This window comes from Telmatherina bonti (assembly GCF_933228915.1).
Source record: "Telmatherina bonti genome assembly, chromosome: 17".
Lineage (NCBI taxonomy): Eukaryota > Metazoa > Chordata > Actinopteri > Atheriniformes > Telmatherinidae > Telmatherina > Telmatherina bonti.
The window spans coordinates 36,682-58,979 of record NC_136615.1 but is presented as its reverse complement, the minus strand read 5'-3'; the positions used below and the strand labels follow the sequence as shown (position 1 = coordinate 58,979).

At 39.7% G+C, this 22,298-nt stretch overlaps 2 protein-coding genes across 2 annotated transcripts in view; both read left to right on the top strand.

Moving 5' to 3' along the window:
• Positions 1-7,154, top strand: part of LOC306768564 (multidrug resistance-associated protein 1-like) — a gene marked incomplete at both ends in the record, with an annotated part of 243,670 nt that extends 236,516 nt beyond the window's left edge. Inside the window, one exon of the mRNA XM_079256972.1 lies at positions 7,046-7,154. Coding sequence (XP_079113098.1) covers positions 7,046-7,154 — 109 coding nt within the window. The remainder of the gene's footprint in view (positions 1-7,045) is intronic.
• A 6,591-nt stretch (positions 7,155-13,745) lies between these two features.
• On the top strand, positions 13,746-21,979 carry LOC306768357 (uncharacterized protein). Its single transcript, XM_079256676.1, has 4 exons — positions 13,746-14,049; positions 14,787-15,041; positions 15,123-15,418; positions 21,710-21,979. The coding sequence occupies exons 1-3, from the start codon at positions 13,923-13,925 to the stop codon at positions 15,383-15,385; spliced, it is 645 nt and encodes a 214-aa protein (XP_079112802.1). The 5' UTR covers positions 13,746-13,922; the 3' UTR covers positions 15,386-15,418; positions 21,710-21,979.
• Positions 21,980-22,298: the final 319 nt, after the last annotated feature.

The window sequence follows — 22,298 nt, the reverse complement described above, 5'->3', positions numbered from 1 at the left end:
GGTGGACAGAGCCATAGAGCATGTAAATAATTATCTACTGCGTTACATGTGCACTGTGTGCAGATCTCTGAGTGATTTAGACCCATCTTGAACATTCTTTGTCCTGTGTAATGTGTTCTATGAAGGATTTTGTATTGGATGAGTTGTAGATTTGAACTGTCTGTCATATTAAAAGCATTTAGACATATTTGCAGCCAAGAAGGTTGACTGAGACTGATAGATAGGTCTGCCTCCCATTTGGAAGTTGGCAAGGAATTTCAATCATCTATTTTTGACATCGACCTGTATATTCTTTTTAAAGTAACTTTGGGCTACAAAGTTCCACAAATTCTGCTACTGTGGGAGGAAGTTCCAAGTCTATTTGATGAAGGGGGAATTTCGTAAGTATAATGGATTAGAGTTGCTGATATTCTAGAAATCTGCTACTATTAATTCCATATTGTGATGATAGTGTCAAAAGATAAAAGTCTTCTGTTATGGATAATATGCTCTAAATAATTAATTCCTTTATTAATCCATTGTTTAAAGTTGATCATATTTTTGTTTAAAAGAATGTCAGGGTTGTTCCAGATAGGTGTGAGTTTACATGGGATTATTGATGAACTGTTTTTTTTAAGAAATTCCCACCAAGCTGTCAGAGAGGTGCTAATCGCTTTTGAAGCACTTTAACTTTTTTACACTGAAGCTGAAGAATGGAAGATTAGAGATTTCCACAATGTCACAGAACGTTTGTTCTAAGTCTATCCATGGTTCATCTAATGGACTCGGTTTAAGCCATTTTAAGATATATTGCAGCCTATTGGCTAAGAAATAATGTTGAAAGTTAGGCAAGTCTAAGCCTCCCTGATCTTTAGGTTTTTGTAATGTTTTTAAACTAATCCGGGGTGGTTTATTCTTCCAGAGAAATTGGGAAGTGTATGATTCTAGTGATTTGAACCAGGTGGAGGGAGGTTTCATAGGAATCATGGAGAACAGGTAGTTGCTTTTGGGTAGAACCATCATTTTTATCGTAGCAACTCTCCCCAAAAGTGAAATGGGGAGTGACTTCCAGCGAGTGAGATCATCTTCTATTGTCTTAAGAAGGTTAGTGTATTACATTTTATCAGTTCTGAGAGCCTGGGGGGAATATTTATGCCTAAGTATCTAATGTTACCTGATTGTAAATTAATGTTGGATGGATTTCAAAACTTACAGTTAATTGGTAGGACTGTGCTCTTAGACCAATTAATAGAGTAGTCAGATAGTGATGAGAATTTATTAATTAGTGAGATTGTTTCAGAAAATGATGTTTGTGAGTTTTGGAGGAATAGTAAAATATCGGCATAAAGGCTTATTTTATGAATTATATTTTTGGACTGGATGCCCTTTATAATTTGATTCTGTCGAATTGCAGCAGCTAGTGGTTCAATAAATATAGCAAAAAGTGAGGGAGAGAGTGGACAACCTTGTCTGGTGCCCTTTTGAAGATTAAAACCTGGAGAGGTTTGATCGTTCGTCCTGACTCGTCCTGAGCTGTATAAGATTTTGATCCAGTCAAGAAAGGAAGGTCCAAAGCCAAATCTATTTAAAGTAGCTAGTAAGAATTTCCAATTCACTCTATCAAAAGCCTTCTCTGCATCCAGAGAAACTATTGTTGTTTCCAGGTTATTGATGGTAGAGTAATTTATTATATTGATTAGCCTGCGCATGTTAACAGAGGAATATCTGCCTTTTATAAAGCCTGTCTGATCAGGGTGTATAATGAGTGGAGTTACTTTCTCTAACCTTGCAGCTAAAGCTTTGCAGATTATTTTAAGGTCTGCATTTATCAGTGATATGGGTCTGTAGTTAGATGGAAGTGTGGAGTCTTTGCCTGGTTTTAACAGTACAATGATGCTGGCAGAGTTCATGTTTTGGGGTAAGTAGCCATTTTCCTTTATTTGTGTCACCATTTAGAAAAACGTAGGGGCCAGTGTTGTCCAGAATACTTGATAGAACTCTGCTGGGAAGCCATCCGGTCCTGGGGCTTTTTTTTACATGGTATATGTTTGAGGGCTTCATATAGCTCCTCTGCTGTAAGGGGAGAATCTAAGGCTGTAACGTGTTCCTGCTGTAGTCCTGGGAGGTCTATATTATTAAGAAACTGGTTTATGTCATTATCTGATGGATCTAATTGGGATGTATACAGATTTTTTTATAGAGGTCTCTAAAATGCTATTTATTGTGTCAGGGTCATGTAAGATATTACCTGCTGGATCTTTAACAGATGAAATAGTTGCTCTTTCTTTCTTTGTTTTTAGTTGACTGGCTAAAATTTTTTCCAGATTTGTTGCTGTGTTCAAACCTCTCCAAGCGTAACCTTTGCACCAGAAACTCCGTTCTTTCATTGATTATTTTGTTTAATTCAAGTTTCGCGTTCCTTACTTGATTCAACGTTTGTTCATTTGGTAAAGCACTGTAGGCATCCTCTAATGATTTAATTATTAATTCTAGTTCTGATATTTTTGAGTTATCCTTCTTTTTTTTATATGATGCAAAAGAAATCATTTTTCCTCTCATTACCGCCTTACCTGCTTCCCACAGAACACATGCTGAAACTCCTGGTTTATCATTATTTTCTAGGTAAACAGCCCATTCTTTTGTGAAATAGCTGATAAAGTCGGGGTCTTTAAGCAGTGCTGTATTGAATCTCCAGCTTTTAGCAGGTGGTGTGATTCTCGTATTTCTTACAGTGAAGGAAACTGGTGCATGATCGCTGACTGTAACGGGGTGGATCTGGGTTTCTGAAATCATACACACCAACGAGCTGCTAACCAGGAAATAATCTAGCCTAGAATATGAGTGGTGAACTGAGGAAAAAAAGTGTATTCCTTGATATTAGGATGAAAAGACCGCCATATATCGCAAAGACCAAGTTCCTCCATATATTGTTTAACAGTGTCTGTAGACTGCCAGGTTCTATTGTTTTCTGAATTATTCATCCTGTCTACGGGACCCAGTACCAAATTAAAATCTCCTCCTATGATAAGTGTGCTGTCTGAGTGTTCTGAGACCATTTTAAAAAAGGAATGAAAGAAGGAGGAATCATCCACATTTGGCCCATATATGTTAGCTAAGCATAACTTCATATTTTGGATAGTTAATGTCACTATAATATATCTTCCCTCTGGATCTGTAGTTCTGTTGGTTTCTGTGAATGTCACTTTTCTATTTATCAAAATGGCAACCCCTCTCTGTCTGGAGTTATAGCAGGCGGAGTAAACATGAGGAAATTGTGATGTAGAGAGAGCGTCCACTGAAGTATTTGTCATATGAATCTCCTGTAAGAACACAATGTCTGCCTGTAGATCATTTAGCCTGTTAAAGATTTTTAGTCTCTTCTCTCTGGTCCCAGCTCCGTGAATATTCCACGTGATAAAGCTAAGTACTGTCATGCTTGTGGTGACAGGGTAGGTGTTAGATGCTTCCACTTGATGTGAATAAGTGTGTACGCAGGTGTAAGTATATATGCCTTGTGTTGTATGATTGTATTGAATGTTACTAAATGTTTGAAATAATAACAGTGAGAGTGTTGGGTTATGTATGTAAGTGTTATCTAATGAACTGTGTAGTTTTGCATCTCTGTTATTTAGCTCTGTGAGGTGGCAGCTAGAAAAGAAAGAAAGAAAAGTATGGAAGGAGAGAGAAAAATATGAGCCAGAAGTTGACCAAAAGAGGAAAGTGGGTGAAAAGGAAAAACAAACCCATAAGGAGATCTGTTTTGTGAAAGAGACTGGCAGTGTTGTTAACTATTGTGAGCAAACATTAAACTGATTTAAACCCAGTGAGACTTATTGGCCTTAATATCACCAGTGCAAAGCGTGTAGACTGTGGATACATATCTGAGGTTAGTAGAGCCAGGGAGTGGTGTTATGGTCATGATGTAGCTGGCCACTGACATAGAGCTTGTCCACCGAGATGACCGCGCGGGCTCCTCCGTCCAGGAATTTCCTCCTGATGGGGAACAAGATCTTACGACGCTCCAGGATCTCTCTGGGGAACTGATGCTGATATGAGTCCCACAGAGCTGTCGCCCACAGCGCTTCACCTCTTCTTTTTCTTTGTGTAGCACGAATTTAGCAACTATTGGTCTTGGTCTGCCCTCCGATGTTTTTCTTCCCATGCGATGAACACGGTGAAAGGAGACGGCTTTTACCTTTTTCCTCTGGAAGCTTAAGGTGGGATCGGATGAATTCTTTCATGGTTACCTCTGCGTCTTCCTCTGGCTGCTCAGGGAGCCCTGAAATAACTAAGTTATCTCTCATGCTACGGCCTGGATATCTAAGACTAATTCTTTCTTTTTTTTATTTTCCTCCGTTAGTCGGCATACTCCATCCGTGAGAGTCTTAACAGAGTCTCTAAGCACGTTGTTCTCCATAGCTAAGGCTTCTACCTGCTGCTGGCTATATTCTAGACTGTGCTTTAACGACTGGAACTCCCGGTGTAGAACTTCCAGCAGGGAAAGCCTGGCGTCTAGGCTGGATAACTTCGATGGAGATTAGGATATCCGTCGTAACACTACCTGTTGGAGAACCTGGCAAGGTTACTTCGGGGGAATCCGCTGGGCAAACTCTTTTGGAGGTGGAACTGGTTTTGGACGCCATCGCTGCGGTGTTGCTGGTTTTCCCCATCACGATTCGCTGGAAGCTTTCTTCGATTACCTCTATCGGGCTGATGAGATCTTCTTCGTTGTTATCCAGAATGACCGGGTTGGTGTGATTGGAGTTTTTAACTGTTTTAAATTATTCGTTTAATTTCTTACCGTTAGCCTGGTAATAAAGGTTTTGTTTACTTTAGTAGTACGCCATGTTGATCCTGCCAAATCTCGCCAAGTCTCGCGTTAGCGCATTCTCTCTCGCGTCTCTCCTCCTCTCCTCGCGTCTCTCCTCCTCCATTTTTAAAGAGAGGGATAACTTTAGCTATTTTCATTCACTCTGGGAAGACACCAGTTTGAATAGATAAATTACAGAAAAAGGTTAGTGGTTTTATTACGCAGTCAATAGTTCTTTAATGATCGTCATGTGGAGTCCATCACTATCAGTAAACATGTTCTTTTTACATTTACTTACAATAGATAGGACTTCAAATTCACTGACTTCGCCAAAAAACAGACTGCATTATTTTACTTCCCATCTGAGAAGTTTTGTTTTGTTGCATTAATACAATTTACTATTTTAGCTCCAATATTTGTGAAAAACACATTAAATTCTTTTGCTATATTTTTTCAGTTGTTATACACATCATCATTTTCAACAAAATAGTTTGGTAGCATATATTGTTTAGAATTTGGCATGATTGCTTTATTTAACATGTTCAATTTCCATGATTTTCTCTTAGCTTTCTATTATAATAATCCTTCCCAGCATTTCTTATGATTGTTAATTTGTTTTTATGTTTTGTATTCCATCTTATTATTAGGTGTATGGGTATTTTCAAAAATCTTATATAGCTTATTTTTCTTTTTGCATGTTCTGAATAATCCTTTTGCAAACCACGGTTTTTCACTTTTGAATACTTTTGTACACAATTTTAAAGTTCCAACAGCAGGAATAAAAGATCTTACATTTAGAGTAAAGCAATATTGAAATTTACAACTTAGTAAGAGTTTTCTTCCTTCCATCCACCTGTCCACTTAGTGTCTCACAAAGACCTGGAGAAACTACTCCATTCACCCATCTCCAGTAGAATAGATTAATGAAATTACCTTTTAACAGGGCTATCTAAAAAGGGCATTAAACATCTGCAGCTCATCAAGATCCTGCTTTAACCAGAACTAAGTGATCTGAACACGTCAAACAAATTTTAACATCCCTACACTGGTTTCAAGGTTAACTTGATTTCCAGTTCATACTGCCTTTCAGTTAGTGTCAGAATACACTTCAAAACTTTACAGATAGTTTACAGGATCCCAGAACAGTTTATAGCCAAAGTACATCTGTGATAAACTTACAGAGCTCTTAGATCCAAAGACTAAGGTAAACCAGTCTAGACCAGAGTCCAGCCAAAACATGGACAGGCAGCATTCAGCTGCCAGTGGAGAAAAAACTTTCACAAAATTCATTCCACATTAAAATTATTTATTTGCCCACAAAATCTGCATGTTAAGGCTGGGGCAGGTAATGTTTGGGAGTTAGCGAAATTTGAAAGTGGCATGCTGTCTTGGCTCCTCCCCCTCTGGTTTAGGTCCTTGTGTGATTGAAGGCTTTTTTAGAAGAAATTAAAAACTCCATTTTTGGTCTGAAGGTTTGGATTGGTTAGAGTTTTTACAGATTTACAGTAAACTGAGGGGTCAAACTATATTTCTTATTGTCCATGATTATAAAATGTATAGACTACTATCAGGACAAGGAACCACTTCACCAAAAGTAAACCATCTCTGAGAAAGATTACCTACCCCAGATTTAATGTTGAAGTTATCTTGATCTTAATAAATTCAATTTCATTTGTGCTTTTTTGTGAGATGCTGCCTTTCACTACATCCAATCCTTTGTTTGCATCATCTGTAATATTTGTTTTCATGAGAAAGACGTGGAATTGTTTTTACATGAAATGGATAAACTTGCTTTGCTTAACTCATTTTTGCAGTCCAGACTTAGAGGATTTCCTCCATCCTTTATGTAGTAATTAGTTGTAATGACTCATCTAATCAAATAAGCTGTCAATATACAGACATTGGGATTTACTGGAAAATTTCAATTCATTCATTAATTCATTCATTGATTCATTCATTCATCCCTAAATAAATTAGAAAATAAAGATGTCAAATGAATTATGAAAGCAAATAATTCTAAAGACTAAACCCAACCATATAATAACAATCATTATAGTGATAGTTTCGATATACCCGATAAAAATAAAATAGTAACATTTATTTAAAACAATGCAAATATGTTTACCAAACTTATATTTTCTATATTCCTGCTTATTGATTTTCATTTTTGTGTTTGACTTTATCCTCTTTTAATTCTTTTTCTGAGCACTTATCTCTGATCTGTTGTCTCGTCTCACTGTTGGTGTTTCTCTTCAGGGTCATTGTTATGGATCACGGCTCTATAGTAGAGATGGACTCCCCTTCTCAACTCATCCATCTTCAGGGTCTCTTCTATCAGATGTGTGCTGAGGCTGGTTTAATGTGACATGTGATGGTTAAATTGATTTATATAAAGACTATATAAAGATATAATGTTATATCATTTAAATTGATTATAGTGTCTAAGAGATTTTATGCCTCCACAAGGACCAGCAGAAGTTTTTACAGCCCTCATTCATGAACACATGATCCAGGATGTTTCACACAATTAGTTTTATCACAACAAAAACAAACAAGCTTCTTCCAAGTGTTTTGATAAGTCAATGGTCAGTGAAAGGTAGCCATATTTGAATTTTTCTTTTTGTAGTGCTATTTGAAGTTAATCCAGAAAACTGTTAATTTTAAAGTTGATTGTGCTGAACCATCTTGAAATGAGCTGTCTCTAAAGCCTGTATATTAATTAGTCTGAGCTGTAATAAACCAATCTAAAATGTTCCTGTTACCTTTAGTGTTTTGATTATTTCAGACCACAGAACTGACCCCACGTGTTAGAAAAATCCAAAATCAGGGTTGGGGTTGGGGTTTGAGGTTGCCACTGTATTGTAAGGTATGTAAAGATTGTGAAGTTGGTGCTCAGTTCTGGAATGGAAATTGGAAACTGAAGAGAAGAAGGCGACTGTGAAGTGGTGAAGTGGGGTGGACGTCTGTCAACCACACCGACAGGAATGGTTCAATTCCCCGGTATGGTATTGGACGCCCACCCCAGAAAGTTGACATAAAAACTGTTAGGACCAAAAAGTACTGTTATGTGGAGCCTGAAGAATTCCAGTTTTTGGAAAAACTCCCAGAACGAAACTGCATGAAAAGATGAGAAATTCTTGAAAAGAGGAAAATATGAGGGTTTTTTCTGTAAAGGGGAGCTGATGTGGATAATGAATGTGAGTGTGGATGTAGATAGGTCAATGGTGCGAGTGGTATAATGGGGTGGACGTCTGTCAGCCATACCGGTAGGAGCAGCTCAACTCCCTGGTATGGCCAAGGACACCCACCCCTGGACATTGAAACAGAACTGTTGTGGCCAAGAAGGCCGCTGTATGGGAGCTAGACATTTTTAATATTCATAAAGACAACAATGGGGAGGACAATTGGTGCACGAGTATGTATTGGTGGATCAACTGTTTGTGGGGAAGTGGGGCAGACATCCAACCTTCACATGGGTGGAAAGGGTTCAAGTCGCCAGCCCAGTACAGGATGTCTGCCCCAGAAGGCCAAAATAGAATCACCAGAAGCAATGGAAAAAATGGGTAACTTTTAAATTTAAAAAAAAAAGAAAAAAAAAGAAAAAAAAAACTGTAGTCTTTAAGGAATGGTGGTAGATGGGGATATGTCAACGGCATCTATGGTAAAATGCCGTGGGTGTCCATCTACCACACTGGATGGAATGGTTCAATTCCCCAGTATGGCAGGGGACACCCACCCTAAAAAAGTGTAAGTAAAATCTGTGGCCAAGGATACTGTTGACTGGAACCAGGGGGAAAAGTCAAATATAGGTGGGGGGGAGGGTTTGTGTGTGTGTGCTTATGGCATAATGTTCAGGCCATTTGGGGCTAGTGTTGCAAATGTATGGATATAGTGTCTCTGCTCTTTTCCATTGTCCAGTGGTTTAGGTTAGGTTAGGGTTATGAAGTAGGGAGAAGTGTCCGCAGGGTTAGGGTTTAGGGTTAGGGATTGGAGTATTTCTCGATGACTCCCCCTGAGTCAATTTATTAACCAAAACAGTTTGAGTAGGGAGCCAAAGGCAATGCACGGGCCGTCACTTGTCACTCTGGGCTCCATTTCTCTGTGTGGTTCAACAAGGAGCATATTATGATTGTGTCGGACCTTTCTTTTGTTGTTTTTAAGGAGTGCAATATTTAGTATTTTGGCCAGTATAAGGTGAGTTTTGTTGTTTTGGGTGAGTATTTTGTCTGTTTTCATGTTCTTTTTCCATTGCTAGACATTGGTAAGTATTTTTTGTCTCTTGGTTTAGTTTCTAGTTATTAAAATTGGATTTCTACTACCTTAGTTTTAGGACACATCATCAGTAGTGGACCTCGGGATCACAGGGTCTTTCGGCCATTATCACTAGACACCCTCCCCCAAGGAAGGCCCTGCCGAGGTTGATCAAGCCCCGGAGTGTGTCCAATCACCAATTGGGGTTAGAGTTGTTTTAAAGTTACACATCTTCTTGTGTTGCCTTAGTCTTTCAAATACACATTCTATGTGTCTTTTTCTTAGTTTGCACAAGGATGAGTACTTAAGGTTATGCAAACGTTACTAAGGGTTAGGGTTAGGGTTAGGGTTAGGGTTAGGGTTAGGGGTTAGGGTTAGGGTTGGGGTTTGGGTTAGGGTTAGGGTTGGGTTAGGGTTAGGGTTAGGGTTAGGGTTAGGGTTAGGGGTTAGGGTTAGGGGTTAGGGGTTAGGGTTAGGGTTAGGGTTAGGGTTAGGGGGTTAGGGTTAGGGTTAGGGTTAGGGTTAGGGTTAGGGTTAGGGGTTAGGGTTAGGGTTAGGGTTAGGGGGCGTCCATAGACTTAACATTGAATCTGGAAGAAAGTACCACATTTGTATCTATCCCATTCATTTTTTACTTCCAAATTCATCACTTGGAAGTAAAAGTTGCAATGAATTTTTTTGGCCTGTAGGTGTCAGTGTCCACCAATAAATGAATGAATGTAGAAGGAAACTTGAAGAGGGGTGTTTAAGGGTCCCGGGGTACGATTTTGACAGGGTTTTTTTTGAGGGTCCTCTTGGGACCCCCCAGAGTAGATCTGGCAGTGAAAGGGACCCTCAGGGGCCCTTGGGACCCCCAGGGGCCCCAGGTGCCATTAGCTCAAAATTTATCAGTGGTTAGGGCCAATTTTTTTTCGGGCCCTGAGAGGGCTCTATCAGAGGGCACGGAATGAGAAAAAAAAATTCTGCTGGATATGTTGGTTTTTCCAGGAGGGGCCCCCAAAATTGTGAAAAATTGCAACTTTGGGGGCCCCCAGCTCGGAGCCGGAGGGGTCTTTCTGGATGGGGATGCCACTGTTGGGCGTTGCTCAGGGCCTGCTTGAAACCCCTTCAAGACTAAGCCGGCGGGCTTGCTCCCAAAATTTTTTCTTTTTCCCAGGTTTGCACTCCAAAGGGTGTCAGAGTCTCTAAGTCTGAGGACTTAGGGCTAGGGTTCAGAGCAATTTCAAATTTGGACCCCAGGGGCCATTGATGTGTGGGGGCTGAGAGCGTCTCAGGAGATAGTAGAGAATGTGCAAGAATGGTGGTCCTGGGGTCCTTCATTTGGGAGCGAGAGGGCTCCAAAGTTGCCAGGGGCCAAACTTTGCAGGCCTGTAGCTCAGACACAGAGTGGAGTTTTTGGATGAAACCAATGCTGGCTTGTAGTGCTCCAGGGTCCCTCTGAGTCCTGTCCTCGGCCGGGGCCCGCAGGGCCTCGGGACCGAGATATGAGGGCCCAAAGTTGGGCCGGTAATATCGCGGGGGAGGGGCCTAGGGCCACGAGGCCCCAGGCTCCTGGTAGGGCCCCCTGAGATGATGATAAATCTGAAAAACCATGGCCCTGGAGGCCTTCATTTGGGAGCGAGAGGGCTCCAAAGTTGCCAGGGGCCAAACTTTGCAGGCCTGTAGCTCAGACACGGAGTGGAGTTTTTGGATGAAACCAATGCTGGCTTGTAGTGCTCCAGGGTCCCTCTGAGTCCTGTCCTCGGCCGGGGCCCGCAGGGCCTCGGGACCGAGATATGAGGGCCCAAAGTTGGGCCGGTAATATCGCGGGGGAGGGGCCTAGGGCCACGAGGCCCCAGGCTCCTGGTAGGGCCCCCTGAGATGATGATAAATCTGAAAAACCATGGCCCTGGAGGCCTTCGTTTGGGATCTAGAGGGCTCCAAAGTTGCCAGGGGCCAAACTTTGCAGGCCTGTAGCTCAGACACGGAGTGGAGTTTTTGGATGAAACCAATGCTGGCTTGTAGTGCTCCAGGGTCCCTCTGAGTCCTGTCCTCGGCCGGGGCCCGCAGGGCCTCGGGACCGAGATATGAGGGCCCAAAGTTGGGCCGGTAATATCGCGGGGGAGGGGCCTAGGGCCACGAGGCCCCAGGCTCCTGGTAGGGCCCCCTGAGATGATGATAAATCTGAAAAACCATGGCCCTGGAGGCCTTCATTTGGGAGCGAGAGGGCTCCAAAGTTGCCAGGGGCCAAACTTTGCAGGCCTGTAGCTCAGACACGGAGTGGAGTTTTTGGATGAAACCAATGCTGGCTTGTAGTGCTCCAGGGTCCCTCTGAGTCCTGTCCTCGGCCGGGGCCCGCAGGGCCTCGGGACCGAGATATGAGGGCCCAAAGTTGGGCCGGTAATATCGCGGGGGAGGGGCCTAGGGCCACGAGGCCCCAGGCTCCTGGTAGGGCCCCCTGAGATGATGATAAATCTGAAAAACCATGGCCCTGGAGGCCTTCGTTTGGGATCTAGAGGGCTCCAAAGTTGCCAGGGGCCAAACTTTGCAGGCCTGTAGCTCAGACACGGAGTGGAGTTTTTGGATGGAACCAATGCTGGCTTGTAGTGCTCCAGGGTCCCTCTGAGTCCTGTCCTCGGCCGGGGCCCGCAGGGCCTCGGGACCGAGATATGAGGGCCCAAAGTTGGGCCGGTAATATCGCGGGGGAGGGGCCTAGGGCCACGAGGCCCCAGGCTCCTGGTAGGGCCCCCTGAGATGATGATAAATCTGAAAAACCATGGCCCTGGAGGCCTTCGTTTGGGATCTAGAGGGCTCCAAAGTTGCCAGGGGCCAAACTTTGCAGGCCTGTAGCTCAGACACGGAGTGGAGTTTTTGGATGAAACCAATGCTGGCTTGTAGTGCTCCAGGGTCCCTCTGAGTCCTGTCCGCGGCCGGGGCCCGCAGGTCCTCGGGACCGAGATATGAGGGCCCAAAGTTGGGCCGGTAATATCGCGGGGGAGGGGCCTAGGGCCACGAGGCCCCAGGCTCCTGGTAGGGCCCCCTGAGATGATGATAAATCTGAAAAACCATGGCCCTGGAGGCCTTCGTTTGGGATCTAGAGGGCTCCAAAGTTGCCAGGGGCCAAACTTTGCAGGCCTGTAGCTCAGACACGGAGTGGAGTTTTTGGATGAAACCAATGCTGGCTTGTAGTGCTCCAGGGTCCCTCTGAGTCCTGTCCGCGGCCGGGGCCCGCAGGGCCTCGGGACCGAGATATGAGGGCCCAAAGTTGGGCCGGTAATATCGCGGGGGAGGGGCCTAGGGCCACGAGGCCCCAGGCTCCTGGTAGGGCCCCCTGAGATGATGATAAATCTGAAAAACCATGGCCCTGGAGGCCTTCGTTTGGGATCTAGAGGGCTCCAAAGTTGCCAGGGGCCAAACTTTGCAGGCCTGTAGCTCAGACACGGAGTGGAGTTTTTGGATGAAACCAATGCTGGCTTGTAGTGCTCCAGGGTCCCTCTGAGTCCTGTCCGCGGCCGGGGCCCGCAGGGCCTCGGGACCGAGATATGAGGGCCCAAAGTTGGGCCGGTAATATCGCGGGGGAGGGGCCTAGGGCCACGAGGCCCCAGGCTCCTGGTAGGGCCCCCTGAGATGATGATAAATCTGAAAAACCATGGCCCTGGAGGCCTTCGTTTGGGATCTAGAGGGCTCCAAAGTTGCCAGGGGCCAAACTTTGCAGGCCTGTAGCTCAGACACGGAGTGGAGTTTTTGGATGAAACCAATGCTGGCTTGTAGTGCTCCAGGGTCCCTCTGAGTCCTGTCCGCGGCCGGGGCCCGCAGGTCCTCGGGACCGAGATATGAGGGCCCAAAGTTGGGCCGGTAATATCGCGGGGGAGGGGCCTAGGGCCACGAGGCCCCAGGCTCCTGGTAGGGCCCCCTGAGATGATGATAAATCTGAAAAACCATGGCCCTGGAGGCCTTCGTTTGGGATCTAGAGGGCTCCAAAGTTGCCAGGGGCCAAACTTTGCAGGCCTGTAGCTCAGACACGGAGTGGAGTTTTTTGGATGAAACCAATGCTGGCTTGTAGTGCTCCAGGGTCCCTCTGAGTCCTGTCCTCGGCCGGGGCCCGCAGGGCCTCGGGGCCGAGATATGAGGGCCCAAAGTTGGGCCGGTAATATCGCGGGGGAGGGGCCTAGGGCCACGAAGCCCCAGGCTCCTGGTAGGGCCCCCCGAGATGAGAAAAAATCTGAAAAACCATGGACCTGGAGGCCTTCGTTTGGGATCTAGAGGGCTCCAAAATTGTCAGGGGCCAAACTTTGCAGGCCTGTAGCTCGTACACGGAGCTGAGTGTTTGGATGAAACCAATGCTGGCTCGTAGTGCTCCAGGGTCCCTCTGAGTCCTGTCCTCGGCTGGGGCCCGCAGGGCCTCAGGGCCGAGATGTGAGGGCCCAAAGTTGGGCCGGTAATATCGTGGGGGAGGGGCCCGGGGTCACGGGACCTCGGTTCCTGGTAGAGGTGCCCTAGTGGGTCTAGAATGCAGTGGAACGGGTCCTCTGTGGCACTTGCACTGGAAACCCGGGGCCTCCAAAAATCTCAATGCCAGCTTGTCAGGGGAAAAAAGAGTACTTTCTGACCTCTGAGCAGCCCAAGAGGTGCAGTATGACTACTACTTCCAAATTTGTATCTGTTCAATGGATACAAATAGATACAAATTGGGAAGTGAGGTTAGGGGCTGGGTGAAGCACTCCCCTCTAGCCCCCCATTGAACTGCATCGGCACCCTATTGGTCCTCACAATACTGCAGCAAAGAGCATTTTGTCCTCCCACCAGCAGGTGGTGAATGTGAGTCACCCGTCTGCACACAGGAGGGAGGGGGGTCACATCCTGGAGGAGAGTAAGCACTTCCCCTTTTCAGTCAGCCGAGCACATGGTGAGGAGCAGAAGACGGCACGTTGTCTGGAGCCAGAGACGGACAGGCCACACTGCCAACACTTCCCCTGACATCCTGACAAGACTTGAGAGGAATAATTTGGACGTGAAGGACGACATTGGAGGTGAGTTTTGTCTGTTTTTCCATACTTTGAACATATTGTTTGGCTGCCACAGGCCACGTGCTAGCCTGAGCAGGCCATGTGCAGGCTAGTAGCTTAATTATGTGGCCTGCCATTTGCAACACTTTCTATGACTACTTTGTTCGTCTGCTGATTGCTCCAGACACAGCCCTGGATGTCCAAGCTGAGTTGTGTGTCTTCACACTCAGATACTCATCTCAGCTTGGACCTCCAGGCCCTGAAACAGAGCTTCCTGCCAGAAAAAGAGTTCTGTTCCCGGGTAAAGAGTTCCTCACCTCAGCCTGGAGCTCTGGGCCCCCGGAGCAGAGCCTCATGCCCAGAAAAAGAGCTCTGTTCCTGGGTCAGGTCCTCCAGATGTCCTTTATGGCACCTCCCGGGTCCAGGCAAGGACAACTTGAAGTGGCATTGTAAAAGATAGAAATCTGGTAGTCAATGTTAATAGATAGGAATCTGGTAGTCAATGTTAATAGATAGGAATCTGGAAGTCAATGTCAATAGATAGGAATCTGGAAGTCAATGTTAATAGATAGGAATCTGGTAGTCAATGTTAATAGATAGGAATCTGGAAGTCAATGTCAATAGATAGGAATCTGGAAGTCAATGTTTACGAATTTGGAAGTTATATGTCCAGAGGTTCTGGCCCGGACATCCTCCAGATACTGAGCTCTGCTACTTTGCCAACAGGTTCTTTTGAAGACTTAAATCTGTTCTCCCACCAGCCATTTTCCCCACAGGTCTAATGAGTCAGCGCACCCCTCTACCATCCCCTGCCTCCTCCTACTCCCCCAATACCTCGTCGACCAACACGAGCACCTTATCGAGCACAAGCCTGGAAACGAGTCCGGACAAACCGGGCCGGGAACCGGTTAAGATGAGTGAGGGGGCTGCCAGCCAGACCACCAAACAGCAGGCCCCTGATGGGGATGCCAACAACAACACCAAACCGGATGGCCCTAAACCGGATCGTAAAGTGGGTGAGGAAGACACCGTAAACACCACTGGACCATCACGCCGCTATAAAACGCTTTCTGATCTGTCAAACTGGTTTGATGCAGAAGAGACTGGGGAAGCAGAAGGGCCGGTCCTCCAACCGGACTACAGAACGTTGCCGAGACGGGTCAAAGGTTCTGCCAAGAATCAGGGGTGGACCACCGAAAGCAGCCCTGATGCCGAACAAAACTCACCACCACTGCAGTCCCTTCATGAGCCCGAAGAGGGCCCGTACCACGTTCAGCCAGGTGGTCGACCAACCAGCCCCGTTCCAGTCGTTAAAGCAGGGGATGGAGGGTCAAAGAAAGATGGGAAAAGTTCTCGGTAGAGTCAAACATGACCCGGCCACAAATCCACTTTGGTGAGTGCAGTTTTCTTTAACTGTGACTTAGAAATACTCTGCATGTGCTATGAAATCTGCAAGGCCTTGATTTGAATCTGCATCATTACATACTTTGGTTGCTAGTCAATGTTAATAGATACAGTTTTGGAAGTCTTAGTTTTTCAATGTAAATAGATACAATTTTGGAAGTCAATGTTAATAGATACAGTTTTGGAAGTCTTAGTTTTTCAATGTAAATAGATACAATTTTGGAAGTCAATGTTAATAGATACAGTTTTGGAAGTCTTAGTTTTTCAATGTAAATAGATACAATTTTGGAAGTCAATGTTAATAGATACAGTTTTGGAAGTCTTAGTTTTTCAATGTAAATAGATACAATTTTGGAAGTCAATGTTAATAGATACAGTTTTGGAAGTCTTAGTTTTTCAATGTAAATAGATACAATTTTGGAAGTCAATGTTAATAGATACAGTTTTGGAAGTCTTAGTTTTTCAATGTAAATAGATACAATTTTGGAAGTCAATGTTAATAGATACAGTTTTGGAAGTCTTAGTTTTTCAATGTAAATAGATACAATTTTGGAAGTCAATGTTAATAGATACAGTTTTGGAAGTCTTAGTTTTTCAATGTAAATAGATACAATTTTGGAAGTCAATGTTAATAGATACAGTTTTGGAAGTCTTAGTTTTTCAATGTAAATAGATACAATTTTGGAAGTCAATGTTAATAGATACAGTTTTGGAAGTCTTAGTTTTTCAATGTAAATAGATACAATTTTGGAAGTCAATGTTAATAGATACAGTTTTGGAAGTCTTAGTTTTTCAATGTAAATAGATACAATTTTGGAAGTCAATGTTAATAGATACAGTTTTGGAAGTCAATGTTAATAGATACAATTTTGGAAGTCAATGTTAATAGATACAGTTTTGGAAGTCAATGTTAATAGATACAGTTTTGGAAGTCTTAGTTTTTCAATGTAAATAGATACAATTTTGGAAGTCAATGTAAATAGATACAGTTTTGGAAGTCTTAGTTTTTCAATGTAAATAGATACAATTTTGGAAGTCAATGTTAATAGATACAGTTTTGGAAGTCTTAGTTTTTCAATGTAAATAGATACAATTTTGGAAGTCAATGTAAATAGATACAGTTTTGGAAGTCTTAGTTTTTCAATGTAAATAGATACAATTTTGGAAGTCAATGTTAATAGATACAGTTTTGGAAGTCTTAGTTTTTCAATGTAAATAGATACAATTTTGGAAGTCAATGTTAATAGATACAGTTTTGGAAGTCAATGTAAATAGATACAATTTTGGAAGTCAATGTTAATAGATACAGTTTTGGAAGTCAATGTTAATAGATACAGTTTTGGAAGTCTTAGTTTTTCAATGTAAATAGATACAATTTTGGAAGTCAATGTAAATAGATACAGTTTTGGAAGTCTTAGTTTTTCAATGTAAATAGATACAATTTTGGAAGTCAATGTTAATAGATACAGTTTTGGAAGTCTTAGTTTTTCAATGTAAATAGATACAATTTTGGAAGTCAATGTTAATAGATACAGTTTTGGAAGTCTTAGTTTTTCAATGTAAATAGATACAATTTTGGAAGTCAATGTTAATAGATACAGTTTTGGAAGTCTTAGTTTTTCAATGTAAATAGATACAATTTTGGAAGTCAATGTTAATAGATACAGTTTTGGAAGTCAATGTTAATAGATACAATTTTGGAAGTCAATGTTAATAGATACAGTTTTGGAAGTCAATGTTAATAGATACAGTTTTGGAAGTCTTAGTTTTTCAATGTAAATAGATACAATTTTGGAAGTCAATGTAAATAGATACAGTTTTGGAAGTCTTAGTTTTTCAATGTAAATAGATACAATTTTGGAAGTCAATGTTAATAGATACAGTTTTGGAAGTCTTAGTTTTTCAATGTAAATAGATACAATTTTGGAAGTCAATGTAAATAGATACAGTTTTGGAAGTCTTAGTTTTTCAATGTAAATAGATACAATTTTGGAAGTCAATGTTAATAGATACAGTTTTGGAAGTCTTAGTTTTTCAATGTAAATAGATACAATTTTGGAAGTCAATGTTAATAGATACAGTTTTGGAAGTCAATGTAAATAGATACAATTTTGGAAGTCAATGTTAATAGATACAGTTTTGGAAGTCAATGTTAATAGATACAGTTTTGGAAGTCTTAGTTTTTCAATGTAAATAGATACAATTTTGGAAGTCAATGTAAATAGATACAGTTTTGGAAGTCTTAGTTTTTCAATGTAAATAGATACAATTTTGGAAGTCAATGTTAATAGATACAGTTTTGGAAGTCTTAGTTTTTCAATGTAAATAGATACAATTTTGGAAGTCAATGTTAATAGATACAGTTTTGGAAGTCAATGTTAATAGATACAATTTTGGAAGTCAATGTTAATAGATACAGTTTTGGAAGTCAATGTTAATAGATACAGTTTTGGAAGTCTTAGTTTTTCAATGTAAATAGATACAATTTTGGAAGTCAATGTAAATAGATACAGTTTTGGAAGTCTTAGTTTTTCAATGTAAATAGATACAATTTTGGAAGTCAATGTTAATAGATACAGTTTTGGAAGTCTTAGTTTTTCAATGTAAATAGATACAATTTTGGAAGTCAATGTAAATAGATACAGTTTTGGAAGTCTTAGTTTTTCAATGTAAATAGATACAATTTTGGAAGTCAATGTTAATAGATACAGTTTTGGAAGTCTTAGTTTTTCAATGTAAATAGATACAATTTTGGAAGTCAATGTTAATAGATACAGTTTTGGAAGTCTTAGTTTTTCAATGTAAATAGATACAATTTTGGAAGTCAATGTTAATAGATACAGTTTTGGAAGTCTTAGTTTTTCAATGTAAATAGATACAATTTTGGAAGTCAATGTTAATAGATACAGTTTTGGAAGTCAATGTAAATAGATACAATTTTGGAAGTCAATGTTAATAGATACAGTTTTGGAAGTCTTAGTTTTTCAATGTAAATAGATACAATTTTGGAAGTCAATGTTAATAGATACAGTTTTGGAAGTCTTAGTTTTTCAATGTAAATAGATACAATTTTGGAAGTCAATGTTAATAGATACAGTTTTGGAAGTCTTAGTTTTTCAATGTAAATAGATACAATTTTGGAAGTCAATGTTAATAGATACAGTTTTGGAAGTCTTAGTTTTTCAATGTAAATAGATACAATTTTGGAAGTCAATGTAAATAGATACAGTTTTGGAAGTCTTAGTTTTTCAATGTAAATAGATACAATTTTGGAAGTCAATGTTAATAGATACAGTTTTGGAAGTCTTAGTTTTTCAATGTAAATAGATACAATTTTGGAAGTCAATGTTAATAGATACAGTTTTGGAAGTCAATGTAAATAGATACAATTTTGGAAGTCAATGTTAATAGATACAGTTTTGGAAGTCAATGTTAATAGATACAGTTTTGGAAGTCTTAGTTTTTCAATGTAAATAGATACAATTTTGGAAGTCAATGTAAATAGATACAGTTTTGGAAGTCTTAGTTTTTCAATGTAAATAGATACAATTTTGGAAGTCAATGTTAATAGATACAGTTTTGGAAGTCTTAGTTTTTCAATGTAAATAGATACAATTTTGGAAGTCAATGTTAATAGATACAGTTTTGGAAGTCTTAGTTTTTCAATGTAAATAGATACAATTTTGGAAGTCAATGTTAATAGATACAGTTTTGGAAGTCTTAGTTTTTCAATGTAAATAGATACAATTTTGGAAGTCAATGTTAATAGATACAGTTTTGGAAGTCAATGTTAATAGATACAATTTTGGAAGTCAATGTTAATAGATACAGTTTTGGAAGTCAATGTTAATAGATACAGTTTTGGAAGTCTTAGTTTTTCAATGTAAATAGATACAATTTTGGAAGTCAATGTAAATAGATACAGTTTTGGAAGTCTTAGTTTTTCAATGTAAATAGATACAATTTTGGAAGTCAATGTTAATAGATACAGTTTTGGAAGTCTTAGTTTTTCAATGTAAATAGATACAATTTTGGAAGTCAATGTAAATAGATACAGTTTTGGAAGTCTTAGTTTTTCAATGTAAATAGATACAATTTTGGAAGTCAATGTTAATAGATACAGTTTTGGAAGTCTTAGTTTTTCAATGTAAATAGATACAATTTTGGAAGTCAATGTTAATAGATACAGTTTTGGAAGTCAATGTAAATAGATACAATTTTGGAAGTCAATGTTAATAGATACAGTTTTGGAAGTCAATGTTAATAGATACAGTTTTGGAAGTCTTAGTTTTTCAATGTAAATAGATACAATTTTGGAAGTCAATGTAAATAGATACAGTTTTGGAAGTCTTAGTTTTTCAATGTAAATAGATACAATTTTGGAAGTCAATGTTAATAGATACAGTTTTGGAAGTCTTAGTTTTTCAATGTAAATAGATACAATTTTGGAAGTCAATGTTAATAGATACAGTTTTGGAAGTCTTAGTTTTTCAATGTAAATAGATACAATTTTGGAAGTCAATGTTAATAGATACAGTTTTGGAAGTCAATGTAAATAGATACAATTTTGGAAGTCAATGTTAATAGATACAGTTTTGGAAGTCAATGTTAATAGATACAGTTTTGGAAGTCTTAGTTTTTCAATGTAAATAGATACAATTTTGGAAGTCAATGTAAATAGATACAGTTTTGGAAGTCTTAGTTTTTCAATGTAAATAGATACAATTTTGGAAGTCAATGTTAATAGATACAGTTTTGGAAGTCTTAGTTTTTCAATGTAAATAGATACAATTTTGGAAGTCAATGTTAATAGATACAGTTTTGGAAGTCTTAGTTTTTCAATGTAAATAGATACAATTTTGGAAGTCAATGTTAATAGATACAGTTTTGGAAGTCTTAGTTTTTCAATGTAAATAGATACAATTTTGGAAGTCAATGTTAATAGATACAGTTTTGGAAGTCAATGTTAATAGATACAATTTTGGAAGTCAATGTTAATAGATACAGTTTTGGAAGTCAATGTTAATAGATACAGTTTTGGAAGTCAATGTAAATAGATACAATTTTGGAAGTCAATATTAATAGATACAGTTTTGGAAGTCAATGTTAATAGATACAGTTTTGGAAGTCAATGTTAATAGATACAGTTTTGGAAGTCAATGTAAATAGATACAATTTTGGAAGTCAATGTTAATAGATACAGTTTTGGAAGTCTTAGTTTTTCAATGTAAATAGATACAATTTTGGAAGTCAATGTTAATAGATACAGTTTTGGAAGTCTTAGTTTTTCAATGTAAATAGATACAATTTTGGAAGTCAATGTTAATAGATACAGTTTTGGAAGTCTTAGTTTTTCAATGTAAATAGATACGAATTTGGAAGTCAATGTTAATAGATACAGTTTTGGAAGTCTTAGTTTTTCAATGTAAATAGATACAATTTTGGAAGTCAATGTTAATAGATACAGTTTTGGAAGTCTTAGTTTTTCAATGTAAATAGATACAATTTTGGAAGTCAATGTTAATAGATACAGTTTTGGAAGTGAGCGGTTTTACATGTAAATAGATACAATTTTGGAAGTCAATGTTAATAGATACAGTTTTGGAAGTCTTAGTTTTTCAATGTAAATAGATACAATTTTGGAAGTCAATGTTAATAGATACAGTTTTGGAAGTCTTAGTTTTTCAATGTAAATAGATACAATTTTGGAAGTCAATGTTAATAGATACAGTTTTGGAAGTCTTAGTTTTTCAATGTAAATAGATACAATTTTGGAAGTCAATGTAAATAGATACAGTTTTGGAAGTCTTAGTTTTTCAATGTAAATAGATACAATTTTGGAAGTCAATGTTAATAGATACAGTTTTGGAAGTCTTAGTTTTTCAATGTAAATAGATACAATTTTGGAAGTCAATGTTAATAGATACAGTTTTGGAAGTCTTAGTTTTTCAATGTAAATAGATACAATTTTGGAAGTCAATGTTAATAGATACAGTTTTGGAAGTCTTAGTTTTTCAATGTAAATAGATACAATTTTGGAAGTCAATGTTAATAGATACAGTTTTGGAAGTCTTAGTTTTTCAATGTAAATAGATACAATTTTGGAAGTCAATGTTAATAGATACAGTTTTGGAAGTCTTAGTTTTTCAATGTAAATAGATACAATTTTGGAAGTCAATGTTAATAGATACAGTTTTGGAAGTCAGGTTTAATACATCTTAATTTGCATTTTCCGTGTTAATGGAAAACTTTCCCTTTTTGTCTTCTTTTTTCCAACTAGTCCCCATTCGGTACTTCCAGCCGGCATCGGAGCCATCCGGTGTCCCTATTGCACCCATGTCCTCGTGTTCCAAGTGGTGCTGTATCCGATTGTTCCAGGACGATGAAAATTGCCCTCTGTGTTGCAGTCCAATAAATAAATGCCACCTTTCTTATGCCAGCTCAACAAAAATTGCCCTGTGTTGCAGTTCAATAAATAAATGCCACCTTTCTTACACCAGTTCAACAAAAATTGCCCTCTGTGTTGCAGTTCAATAAATAAATGCCACCTTTCTTACACCAGTTCAACAAAAATTGCCTTCTGTGTTGCAGTTCAATAAATAAATGGCACCTTTTTTATGCCAAGTTTAACAGTTGTGATTCTTCTCTCTGTTTTGAAATGTTAACTCTTAGTTGAATGAGCCCTCTCTCTGTTGACTTTATGTGGGAGAGAGGGACAGGGTACATTATTCCAATATCAATAGAAATTGGGAAGTCAATATCAATAGCTAACAATTAAGTCCATATTAATCAATGTAAATAGCTACAAATTTGGAAGTCCAGTGTCAGTACACACAAATTTGGAAGTCCAATGTAAATAGATATGAATT